This window comes from Triticum aestivum, chromosome 3D, assembly GCF_018294505.1.
Source record: "Triticum aestivum cultivar Chinese Spring chromosome 3D, IWGSC CS RefSeq v2.1, whole genome shotgun sequence".
Classification (NCBI taxonomy): domain Eukaryota; kingdom Viridiplantae; phylum Streptophyta; class Magnoliopsida; order Poales; family Poaceae; genus Triticum; species Triticum aestivum.
The window spans coordinates 572,914,206-572,927,196 of record NC_057802.1 but is presented as its reverse complement, the minus strand read 5'-3'; the positions used below and the strand labels follow the sequence as shown (position 1 = coordinate 572,927,196).

Sequence of the window (12,991 nt, the reverse complement as noted above, 5' to 3'; positions counted from 1 at the left end):
GACCGCTGTGGGTGCAGGGGCTGATCCACTCGCACGTTCCGCCGCTAGGCCCAGAGGAACCACGGCGACTACCACGCGAACCGGAGACTTTGGCGGTGGCGTCGTCGAAGAAGCTGGCGCATGAACCGAAACCGGAGCATATAGTCGTAGTGACACTAAAATACCTTACATTTTGTTACAGAGTATCGTCCTCATCTGGTTGGATTATTGGCTCAAACAGCTGACTAACTGGATCGCAGTGATGACGTACCTGTGCAACTAACACCGCAATAGTTTAGGAAAAAATGAAACAAGGCTCGGCTACCTAACGAAAGACGTCTTTATATTCTAGAGTCCACAAGCATAGCCCTCCTTACCTGGCTGCGCTTTCACAAACACAGCATACTCTTGCGTGGGATTTCGATAGCAAGAGCTTGAAGCAATGGTGGGTGTTGGGGAGATGATTGTGAGTGCCGTGGTGAAACAAATCGCTAGCAGGCTAATTAAAATCGTTGGGGATGAGATTGCTCTGCATTGGAAGTTTAAAGGTGAGGTGGATAAAATGATGCAGAAAATGAAAGATCTGGCGGCTATGATGCATGATGCTGACAACAAGGTGAGCCAAGGAGGAGAAGTTGGGAAAGAAGTTGGGCGGTGGCTCCTGAAGTTAAAATCAGTCGCCTACGACCTTGAGGACCTGCTGGACGACTTGGATACCAAGAATAACGAAGCAAAGGTACGGCTTCTTGCTTACACGCCTACCCTGTGATCGAAGCAAAAAATTAATAGTTCATCATTGATTAAGCTTGTCTGTTGAGACAGGATCGATTTCAGACATCGAATATCTCATAGTCGGAGCCCCACTGTGGCTCTTCTATTCTCTTGGATATTCTTTTGTGTAGCCTTCCTTATGTGTATAAATATTTTGCTGCAATTGTTGCTTGTTTGTACAACTCAATTATATGTGAGCATTGATAACGGATCTGTAAAAGGATGCAACTGTTAGAATAATCCGAGGCGTTAACCAATCGCCCGAGAAACAAGCAGTCATACCGATATTTGTTAACGAGGTTTGGCAATATGACTGCATTCCAGGGCCATGGATGCTCATTTCCATGACACGGCTACAATACCGCATGCCGCCCACTGCTGGCAGACGCCGTCCGCTCCCCTACGTGTCTGTCCTATTATGTTGGCATAAATTACATCGTGTGTCTACCTTCACATTATATAAAAGGCATAGAGACACATGTGCCCTATTAGGACACGACTCCTACCATGTCTACACAAAGTTTAAATCCAAGTCCACCTATAACATATCTCGTAAAATTGTATTCAACACAATTCCAACAAACTCCACCTTGACGAATATTCTCTATCACTTGGATTCATCCATGTGTCGAATCTCCATGTACATTGGATTTGAGATTATACCATAAGCACTGCTGGTACTCGAGCTTTGTGTTCCCAACTTTCGGAATATCCATTCAACACCATTACAGGTTGATCACTGATCTATGTGAAAGTCAACTCATCACATGTTGGACACCACATATAAGAGTTATCTGAACTCAACATCATAACTCTTTCTTTACTTTCTACCTCAAATTTGAAGGAATTTCATCGTTGTCCTGTGTCACCCTAAGTCAAAATTTGCTGTAGTCTCACCCTTTTTCGGATAGCCTCTGACATCTCCAGTCGCTATAGCACTTCGCCTCCTTCTGTATTTTGTCATCCGCACTTTGCCATGTGCACTGAACACCACAGAATATACGGTCATCTACACTCTCAAATTATTCATGTCAACTCTCATCCATCAACCGGCACCGATATACAAGTCTTCAACTTGAATATGGTACTTGTCAACACTGCTTTAGCACCCTCTCCACGCTTTGTGTGATCACATGTTTGACCACCAGTGCATTGGCTCGTCGTTGTGTCCCGTGCTTACCACTTGCCTAGTCGCTATCACTACGCTGACTCTCTGTTATCCTCATCGAGTCCTTAGGGTCGCGAACCCACACCACTCAACGCGTACTACAGAGAATCACCGATCATCACTAACCGATGCCGAGTATCCCATCTCCTTCATATCATTGAGCCAGGTGCCTCTCATTTTCCCGCTGAAACAGGCTTCGACTCTCTGAGCTCTTACGACGTAGCCCCTCCATCTGCATAGAGTGAAGTCGTCCATCAACTCCAGCTCCACCTTCAACATGACTCCATGGAGCTGCGACATGCTACCCCATGCCCCGTCGACTTCGAGCTCTCTAATGTGTACATTGCCTTGAATCAACCTTGCACCATTGTCCCGTCGAAGCCGCACAAGTCCTCTGGACTGCACCACGTGTTTCTACGGCCCAGAAATCAGCCACCATCAGCATCGCGCTCTTGTGTCATCGTCACTGAAATCTCCGTCGTCTTCTGTTTTGACAAACATCCATGTTGAGGCATCAGATTGCCTTGTCCAACCCAACTGAAAATTTCCGAAAGCAACCATGATGCACCGCGCATTGTGTCCGCCCCTGCACATCTCAGTGCATTGCTTGATGCACTGTGTATGCATGATCTTGCCACGATATGCTCCACACTCCTCTGAGCCTTAAACACACGTCTCCTCCATTGAAACTTGTCCGAACAACCTTGACATATCCATGATTAATCCTGAACTACTTCCCCGTCCCATAATGTAAGACGTTTTTTGACACTAGTGTCGTGTTAAAAAAACGTCTTACACTAGCCAACTGAAAAAACGTCTTACATTATGAGACGGAGGGAGTACATAACTGTCCACAGCCAACGTTGAGATTTGGCACGGCGCATCTCCGCTCCAAAAAGATTCCTCAAAGTGATGCCTATGCACAAAAAAATGCACGTACAACTTGTGTAGCCCTCTATCCTTAAAAAAACAAAAAAAAAACTTGTGTAGCCCTCTTGCACATTGGCTCTCCTTTAGCAAGAACACGCCACACACGTACTGGTTTGCACCACTCGTGCATCTCTTTTCGAATGCCCTAGTGCACCGTATGCAACTCTGTTCCTCCCGGGACTTGTTCCAATTTTTTGCAAAACAAATCTCACTGTGTCCCATGCCCTTTGCCTCTGGCTCGTACGCACGCACTGCCTCGACCCGATCCCGCCCGGCTTTGCCCCTCCAGCCAGCCTATGCTAACTTAATTAAGCCACGCCCACCAGGCATGCTCGGGCCTGGGCCTCATGCCCCACGATGCACAAGCGCACGCCACCAGCAAGCCTCTTGCCTTTCCTCAAAGAAAAAGAAAAGCAAGCATCTTGCCGTACGCGTCGCTAGGGCTGCTGCTCACACGCGTTACGTACGCCACCGCCGCGACGATCAATCTCACCAAGAAAGGTTTGTGCGGGGTGGATGAAAATCTAGCCGTAGAAATTGTTGATACTCTTGTAAAAGATAGTACCTGGCAATAAAGAGCATTTTGATGTCAAAGACAAATATCTCACGGAGGCAGAATCCTGATATTTCTCGTGTACACACACCGAACGGAGTATTTAACAAAAAATTATCACAATTCATCAAACCGTGCCTATAAGCTATCATTTTATAAATTTGTGCCAAAAACTATCACTTTTTCTCTAATCTTTAACTAAAAAAGTACCACATCGACTTAATGACTGATTAGCCAAAAATTAAACCTGATTAGCGCCAGGTGGTGGTAACTTCTCCCTGCCCGCTCACCCTCGATCGGGACCACGCGGCCAGCCGGAGCTAGCTAGCTCACGACGGACGCAGCCGGAGCTAGCTAGCTCACGACGGACGCAGCCGGAGCTAGCTACCTAGCTCACGCGCTCACCGCGGCCGGCCGAAGCTAGCTAGTTCACGACGGACGTAGCCAGAGCTAGCTAGCTAGCTAGCTCATGCACGCACTGCGCCAGCCGGAGCTAGCTAGCCATGCGCGACCGCCGCTTGCTGCTACTTGCTGTCGCTCCCACTTGTTGTCCACAGCTGCTGCTTGCTTCCGCCACCGCCACTGCTTGCCGTTGCTCCCGCTTGCCGCCGCCGCAAGCCTCTGCTGCCGCTTGCCACTCTCGCAGTTGCTGCATGCCTACACGCCACTTGCCGCTGGCTGCTGTGGCGTCGGGGCTACGGGAGAGAGACCGGCCATCGCCCACAGAGTTGTTGATGAGCTCGCCGGCGGGATCTGATTGCTTTTTATTTTATATTACAGGGACTCGGTTGCTTCTAAAAAAATCTATAGGGACCTGATTGCATTTCAAAAAAGTATTTCGGCCCACACTTGTCATAACATGTCAACGGTCAACCTGGCAAGTGGACCTTACGATGCCATGCTAGCACTTACATGCGGGCCAAGCTTGTCATAAGCGCGTTTAAAATGGACGAATCGGTCGATTTACAGACATGGTAGTTTTTAAGGAAAAATTGGTAAGAAAGTGGTAGTTTTCGGCACAAATTTGTAAAGTGACAGTTTGTGGGCACGGTTTGACAAATTGTGGTAGTTTTTCGTTAAATACTCACCTCACGCCGATAGGCGTTGATCCCTCCGACTTCAATCCGATCACGCTTTGATCAATACTTGCTACTGCTTTTCACCGCTTTGACAGTTCTTGATCTTTCTTTTGACCTCAAACACAAACAACTTAGATCTCATCATAGGTCCCTCCGATCTCCGCAGCGGCTCCGTCGATCGAACACGACGTCCTCTAGATCAACTCCGCAGCCTCTTCAAACCTTACTCGATATCCCTTTGTTGGAATAATCCGAGGCGCTAGTCGATTACCCGAGAAACAAGCAATCATACGAGGCATGACAACGATACTTGTTAATGAGGTTCACCAATATGACTACATTCACGGGGCCTGACTATGCGCGTTCCTCCACATGACACCACTATAATATCGCACGCAGCCATCCGGGTGTCGGCACACGTCGTCGGCTTCCCTGCGTATCTATGCTATTATGTTGACATAAATTACAATCGTATGTCTACCTTCACATTGTATACGAGGCCTAGGGATACAAGTGTTCTATTAGAATACGACTCTTACTCTGTTTACGCACAGTTTAAATTTAATTTCAACTGTAACCTACCTTGTATAATTATATTTGACGCAATTCTGTTACCAACTTTCCTAGATAAGTACAAAACTCAATTTACAATTATGTGACTTCACTATTCAATTATTTTTCATTGCTCAAGGTGTTCTTTTCCCGGAACAATCAAGCATACCAGTGGATAACCAGACCCCACAATTTGGAGGATGTGGGGAAGAGAATAGTAGAATTAGTTAACGAGGGCAGGGTGTTCAAGCTGGCTTGTGAAACACCGACTGAAGGGAGCAGAAGCAAAGAAACATTTGCAGCCATCAGCGATGGAGGCATCACAAGTGGAATGCAGGGGAGGGGTGCTGAAAAGGACAAGTTAATCAGTTTGCTATTGGGAACCGAATATAATGAGCATATCTCCATCATTCCAGTTGTGGGGCTTGGTGGTATAGGGAAGACAACATTGGTCCAGTCAGTATATGGAGACAAGAGGGTCAACATCTTCGACATCCGAGCCTGGGTTCATGTGTCTACCAATTTTGATTTGCGTAAAATTGTGAGTTCCATCCTCAAAAGTATAAATACTGGTATCAACCTTGACAATTGTACTTTGCAGTCTCTACATCAGAGTCTTAAAGATGAACTTACTGGTAAAAAATATTTGATTGTTTTGGATGATCTTTGGGAAGAAAATGTTAGTAAGCTTGAAGGATTGAAGCAGATGTTACAATATGGCTCGAATGGTAGCAAGATTATAGTAACTACGCGAAACCAACGCGTAGTGCAAAGTGGCCTGCACACTGGTGTTCTTGCAAATGCAGGGAAAATTTGTGTCGCGCTTGTGCATGACCAAATCAATTTGGGTATTTTGTCAATAGATGATTGTTGGGACCTAATGAAGATAAGGGCATTTGGCCCTGGTGATGACCAAACTACCTTGGAAAAAATCGGATATGCTATTGCGGGAAAATGTGGGGGCCTACCGCTCGTGGCAAATGCTTTTGGGCAAGTAATGTCGGAGGACAAGTCCATCAAAGCATGGCAAGATATAAAAGAGAGGATGGTTGATTTGGGTCTGAAAGGCATACATCAAAAGGAAACATTGCAATCCCTCAAGTTGAGCTATCACTACATGAAGTCAGAGTTTAAAATATGTTTCACTTATTTGGCAGCTTTCCCCAAGGGCTTCATTATAGACACCAACCGGCTGGTCCAGCAATGGAATGCTCTTGGATATACTTATCCAGGGTATGATGGTCAAAGATGCCTCAAGTACCTTTTGGGGATGTCATTTCTTCAAATTTCAGAATCTTCTTCGGTTAGTGCCTAACATTTCTCGTGTTTCCTTCCTTACTTTTGACAGGGTATATGTATTATTATATACTTGCCTTGTGCTAACCAATACGTGGACCTCTGATTAAGCAATAAAGTACTACCTCTATAAACTAATATATGATCTTTTAGCACTATTTTAGTGATCTAAAAGGTCTTGTATTAGTTTACAGAGGGAGTACCGTTTTCATATACCAGCATTCACGCCAATTTTGTTTGAGTTTCTCTATCCTAATAAATGGTTCTTTCTTTTAAAGCCAATCTTTGTTGAACAAAGCGATGTCAAAAATAGAGCACCAAATCACTTTTCAGTTTTGTCCATATGTTCCGCCTTAAAACTGGATCGCAATTTTATATATTTGAATATTCTTTAATCTACTACATTTGATAACTCTGTTTTAGCAAAAACTTGTTGTGTATATACTTTATCCCTCAAGGTATACTACATGTTTTGACAATGTCCATTGTCTTCTTGGATGGATACTCTTTCTCTTTTGGACTAAGATTGGTGCCTTCTTGGCAGTAGTAGGGAACCAAAGAAACTACAAAAACCATAGTAGTAAAAATTATAGTTATTGCTAGTTTACTACTAGGGGGTGTTCCCTTGTTAGTCAACTATAGAATGTTTACTGTGGATTTGCTCCTTAGATGTTTGCATGATTGGTCATATGTAGTGATGGTCCAGAGACCGCACGAATCACTATTGACGTGTTTTCTCCTCTTTTGTCCCAAACTCATCTTCCACCGCCACTCACTCCCCTCACCGATGCTTTAAGCTTTGGGCTCTATCGATTCTTCAAAACACGGTTTTGGTCATCGAGCAGTTTTTTTGGTTACCAATAGGTAACTAGGACAGATAGTTCAAAGGTGGAGTGGAGGAAGTTGGCGGTGGCACATTCCTGTTAGGATTACATATGGGAGTGGTGTTTTGTTTTGAGAAGCACCAAGTATAACATAGACGCACATACACACTACACCATCACCGTACACACACACTCATGCAACGCCTATTAAAAGTTGTGTTTCCAGTGGGGGTGCATAGGTGCTTATGAAGTTTTAGGCAATTTAACCCTCTTTAGACTAGTTGCCTAGAACATCCTAAACATGCTAATTTAATAAAAGTACAAAACGGGAGCGGAAGTTGCAATGCAAATGAGCAAGATAAAGGGATCACAAACACATAGATGTATCCCATAGTTCCAATTGTTGGGGAAATTCTATGTTCATGTTGGTGGAGGTTCATACACGAAGTCCTAACACCACCAGTTATAAGCTCACCTAGCACACCTTATCCATGCACACAAACTCCAAGCTCATTTATGGTAGATCTTCACACACAGTAGGAAATCTCGGGCCTTGAACAAATTTCTGAGCTCCTCCGCAACTAGAAGGCTTCTAAGTGACCCTAACCACCTAGGAGGCGCACACTCTTCAAGGGCAACAAGAAAAACACTAGGTCACTAGGATGAACTCCCACCAAGATCAACAAGCTATTCTCAAGAACACATATAATCTCTCTTACATTAATGGTAAAATTGCCGGCTAGGAACCGACTAAGTGCAAGAGCGCTCGATGGTTGTAGTTCGTTATCGTCCTATATTGGTCTTGTATCGACCAGGGAAAAAGATGGAAAGTCTAAACCCCTTACATTGTTTGCATTTAAACTTTCGGAAACAACCCTTTTGTTTTACTTTTGTTGCCACAGTTCTCTTCACAAATCACTTTTAAGGAGAAAATTTCTCAGAACAACACTTCTAGGTACTCCATTTACCATTTTCATTTTTAAAGGATGTGAAAAATGCAAATGGACAGATATTACGAAATGGAGGTAGCAATGAAGAGGCTTTGAATTTCCTGATAATAAATGTTGTTAAAAAATACAACTCCCTTCATTTGAAAATTATATGCAAATTGGTTTTGGTGCAAAAAAATTTATTGGTATTGTAGATGTTGATATGTTTTTCTTTTAAAGTTTTCAATTTTTATAATGTTCGACAAAAAATAGAAGCAAATGTGCATAATATTTTGAAATGGAGAGAGTGCATACAACTTATGTTCAATGGTACCACATTATTACAATCCTAATGTTGATATTAGTGTGTGGATGTTAACATATTGGTATCAATAGAAAAATGTGTTATTGATCTCAATTATAATTTAAACAAAATCTCCAATTACATATGTCTCCGCAACAATATCTCCAATTATTTGGTCGCGAAATGATTAATCACCTTGTAACTATATGTAAGATGTCCAATGCATTTCTGTTTTCTACCTCTGCAGGTTGGTCCAAGTTCCATGCACAGTAAAGTTCCTCAGGAGATCACCATGCATGATTTTGTGCATGAACTTGTAACAATAATTGCTGCTGAGGAATTCCTTGTTATGGATGGTACTGAACCAAAGAAAATGGACAAACCTATCCATTGCCGACATGCACAGTTGATTAAATACAAGAATCAGTCCCATGCCTTCAAACATCTGCCACTCAAGCTTAGATCCCTCCATTTTAGGGATTCTCAAGAGCTGCAACTCCCCAAAAATGCATTTTCTAGATTCAGGTACATGCGTATCTTGGATCTAAGTTCCTCACAAAGAGGTGGATGTTTAGTAATGCCACCATTTTCCATAGATGAACTGCAGTTGCTTAGGTACTTTGATGTGTCGGGCTTGCCAATTGCATCACTTCCTAGGTCTCTCCATACGCTTCAAAATATGCAAACTCTGATTATGTCCAATTGCTCACTTGAAACCATGCCTGACAATATATGTAGCCTCCACAAACTTCGCTATTTGGACCTGTCTGGTAATAGCAACCTTAATAAGCTACCAACATCTTTGGTTGGCCTTGCAAAACTCGTATTCCTAAACTTGTCAGGTTGCTCCATGCTAACCCGACTATGCGACAATGTTTCCCTTGAGTCTTTAGAGCATTTGGACCTATCAAATTGCCATGAGCTAGAAAACCTGCCAAATAATTTTGGCGACCTTCAAAATCTGGTATTCTTGAAGCTCTCTTCCTGCCACAAAGTTTCAGTGCTACCAGAATCATTCTGCCGGCTAAGGAATCTGAAAGGGCTAGATCTTTCAGATTGCCATGAACTTAAGGAACTCCCCAATTGTTTTGGCTTGCTTTACAAGCTAGAATCTTTAAACCTAGCCAGTTGTCCTAAGCTAAAACTGCTGCCAGATTCATTCTGTAAGTTGTTTAAGCTAAGGCATCTCGATCTTTCATATTCCATAATGCTCGAAAGGCTCCCTTCCTCGTTTTATAACCTTAAGCTTCGTTCATTGGACATGCATGACACATCTCTCACTACCTTTCCAAATGGCATCCAGACAATGACTACTCTTACCCAGTTTCTATTCACGTCGGCTAATCATTGTGTAGCACATGAGGCTGATCTCGCTATTGAGCATTTAGGTTTGCAAGGACGGTTAATACACCCTGTACGTGAGGTACACAATACAGGATTTAGCAGTATAGTGGAGCTTTCGCAGTTGACTTGTCCTGATCTTCAAGTTGAATGCCTTGAGAATGTCATGAGTCCAGAAGATGCCGAGAGAGCCAAACTGCATGATAGATCGGATCTTCTGCGACTAAGTCTTCAGTGGGATCGAGAGAAGGAGACATCTGCAGTGGAGTGTAAATTGGTGCTGGAGCAGCTCTTACCTCCTAGGACTCTTGAACAACTTGCTATACGAGGGTATCTGAGCAAAGATTTCCCTAACTGGATGACCGACATAGCCTCACACCTCCCCTCTCTCACCTACCTAAAACTTTATGATCTGGACATATGTGATCCTCTGCCCCCGTTAGGCCAGCTGCCAAATTTAAGAAGCCTGTATATGGAGAACATGCCCAATATTGAAGAAATCGGCAAGGAATTGTATGGAGAAGGCCACCCAACTTTTATCAAGTTAAGAGTGATAAATTTACAGGGGATGCAGAATTTGGTGGAGTGGTTGACAACACAATCAGGTGCAGAAAACGAAGAGATTCTTATCCCCAATTTGCATAAACTAGAAATAGTTGACTGCCCACAGTTGAAGTTCCTGCCATATCCCCCAAGAAGTATGTGTTGGCGCTTGGATAACAGTAACAGCGATGATATGGTGTCAGAACGAGTATCCTTGAAGGTTTCGTCTTACAATCTTCTTTGTAGGATGTCAATAATAAACTGCAATTTTTCAAGAGACAAGTGGCATAGTCTTCGGCACTTCAATACCCTTGAGATATTTGATGTTATCTCCTGCAGTGGCTTGAGGGCCTTGCCAGAAGTCTTCAAATCCTTCACCTCCCTCAAGAAGCTATACTTGATATCGATAAAGGGCCTCGAGACACTGCCAGAATGGTTGGGGGACCTCACTTTTCTGGAAGTAATTATGATCGCATCTCCTGGGAAACTAACATCTTTACCTGAAAGTGTGCAGAAACTCACCGCTCTCAAAGAATTGAGGCTATGGAGGTGCAGGAGCCTGGCAAAATTGCCAGATGGGATAGGGTGCTGCACTTCTCTCGAGAGACTTGACATCAAGGGCTGTCACAAACTGACTTTTTTGCCAGAAAGTGTCAAGAACCTTCCCGCTCTCAAATCACTCTGGTTGGTGTACTGCAAACGCCTTGCATTGCCAGAATGGCTGGGTCAGCTCATTTGCCTAGAAGAACTTGCATTCAGTAGTCGTCCCAACTTGACATCATCGCTTACAAGCATGCAGAAGCTTACGGCCTTGAAGACAATAAGGCTGCAGTGCAGCGACATGACAGCATTCCCGAGATGTCTAGGGCAGCTCATTTCTCTGCACTTGCTTATAATCTGTGATTCCCCCAACCTGACATCTTTGCCAGAAAGCATATGCAATCATGCTGTCTTGAAATCACTCGCCATTACAAGTACCTGTCCAAGTCTGATTGAGTGGTGCAATGGGAAGGGCAATCCGAAGATTAATGTTCCATTCGGTATGACACGGTCAGAACAACTTTTTGGATCAGAAGAAGAAGAATGTGAGGAAGAAGAAGAATACGAAGAAGAAGAAGAATACGAAGAAGAAGAAGAAGAAGTAGAAGAAGAAGAAGTGGATATGCCATTAGCAACTAACTGGAACAAAATTTTAGTCATATTCATTCTTTGTTCTATGATATTGTTGTATTATCTATCACCGGAGATGAATGTGCCAGCCGGAAGAAGAAGGCGAATAAAGGCTACAGGTATTTCACACTGGCAGAAAACTGCTTATTGCATAATGTAGGAGTATGTAGCACATTCGTTCTCATAGTTATACATATATAGGACTTCATTTGCACTCTTCCTCTTAGGCAGTTTGTTGTCTTCAGGTGGTCTGGACCAATCTGATTTACTGAGCTATATATGTCAGCTAAATATAAGTTGTCTGTGTCGTTCTGGCTAATGGCTAATTGTGTTCTGCATTTTATCCTATCTCCTCAGCTTGGCATTGGGATAACTGATGAAACCGAGCAACCGACTGAGCTGATGGATGCACGAGTTTAAACAGGGAAAAAAATGAAGGGGACATTCCTCATTACATTTCACAGCGGCGAGATCCATCCTTGTAAGCTGCGGTTCATGTGTAACTGTTTACTCGCCTACACTTTGATTCAACGTTTTGGTCAACTATATTTTCCCGCTGTGTATTCTGTTGACATGTCGCTTATTCTGGTACTTTTTTTTTCCTTTGCTTCAGATTGATAGGGGTGCAGGTCTTTATTTTGGATGGAGATGAGGTACCGGACAGGCAGTACATTTTTGTGAATTTTCACTTGTAAGTTTTGCAGAAAGTTAAACAAAATGGGTGGGAGTTAATTTAGGATGAAAGGACGTTTGATAGCACCTGACTATTCGTACTGCAGCTTCAGACACACTAGCAGTGCCAAGGATTTTATTCGGATTTGGGCAACGATGTTCAGTACCTCAAAGGAGTCAAGTTAATTCACTTCTGCTGGCAGTGCCTTGCAGAAGAAAATCTCAGTGCTAACAGGGAGAAAGCATCGACGTTAACAAGGTTGACCCGAACATGGACTATGAAAGCCTGTAAGGTTTAGTACAACTTGACTACTTTCCAGTTAGGTTCAGTTCTGCTGTGTGATTCTCCACCTACACATTAGAGAAGTCTTATTTCCTTCCGTAAAATGCTCTGTTTTTTGCCTTGTTGAAGCAACAAGAGAGTTCTCCTGCCAACCTTGAAGCCGTCAAAGCTTATTCAAAAGCCTGCATGAAATAAAATGGAGTACTACTGTGATGCATGTGCACGTGTACCTACCTACAGAGTACCAGAGGTAAAGCATCTGATCTGCCGAGCTGTGTGTGTTAACTAAATAACCTTGCGAGTCCAGACTATCAGCATCCCTTCATCAATTGAATAGAAATAGCGACATTTTTGTTGCCTAGACGGTTGCTTCAGTCTTACTGTTGTATGACTTTGTAAGGTCTTGTGTGAATAATTAATAAAGTGGTTGCATGCATCGTCCAGATGCAGAGTCCAGGGTCCTCCTCCAATTCTAAAAAATAATAACCTTGCGAGTTGCGACAGCAGGTTGGTCGCAGGACTGAACTGCTGCTAACCATTGTACGCACTTGCCCGTATAGATACCCACCTCCTGATATTGGTTCATATATGCAGAGC

General features: G+C 43.5%; 1 protein-coding gene across 1 annotated transcript; it reads left to right on the top strand.

Annotated features, from left to right (window-relative positions):
- The first annotated feature begins 421 nt into the window (after window positions 1-421).
- On the top strand, window positions 422-12,734 carry LOC123075549 (putative disease resistance protein RGA4). Its single transcript, XM_044498128.1, has 7 exons — window positions 422-714; window positions 5,165-6,335; window positions 8,633-11,558; window positions 11,797-11,920; window positions 12,053-12,130; window positions 12,219-12,399; window positions 12,524-12,734. Exons 1-4 carry the CDS (start codon window positions 422-424, stop codon window positions 11,814-11,816), a joined length of 4,410 nt encoding a protein of 1,469 aa, XP_044354063.1. The 3' UTR covers window positions 11,817-11,920; window positions 12,053-12,130; window positions 12,219-12,399; window positions 12,524-12,734.
- Window positions 12,735-12,991: the final 257 nt, after the last annotated feature.

Coding starts and splice junctions, on each gene's coding strand:
- LOC123075549 (XM_044498128.1), top strand. CDS start 422: ATGGTGGGTGTTGGGGAGATGATTGTGAGTGCCGTGGTGAAACAAATC. Junction 715..5,164: donor ACCAAGAATAACGAAGCAAA/GGTACGGCTTCT, acceptor TTATTTTTCATT/GCTCAAGGTGTTCTTTTCCC. Junction 6,336..8,632: donor AAATTTCAGAATCTTCTTCG/GTTAGTGCCTAA, acceptor CTACCTCTGCAG/GTTGGTCCAAGTTCCATGCA.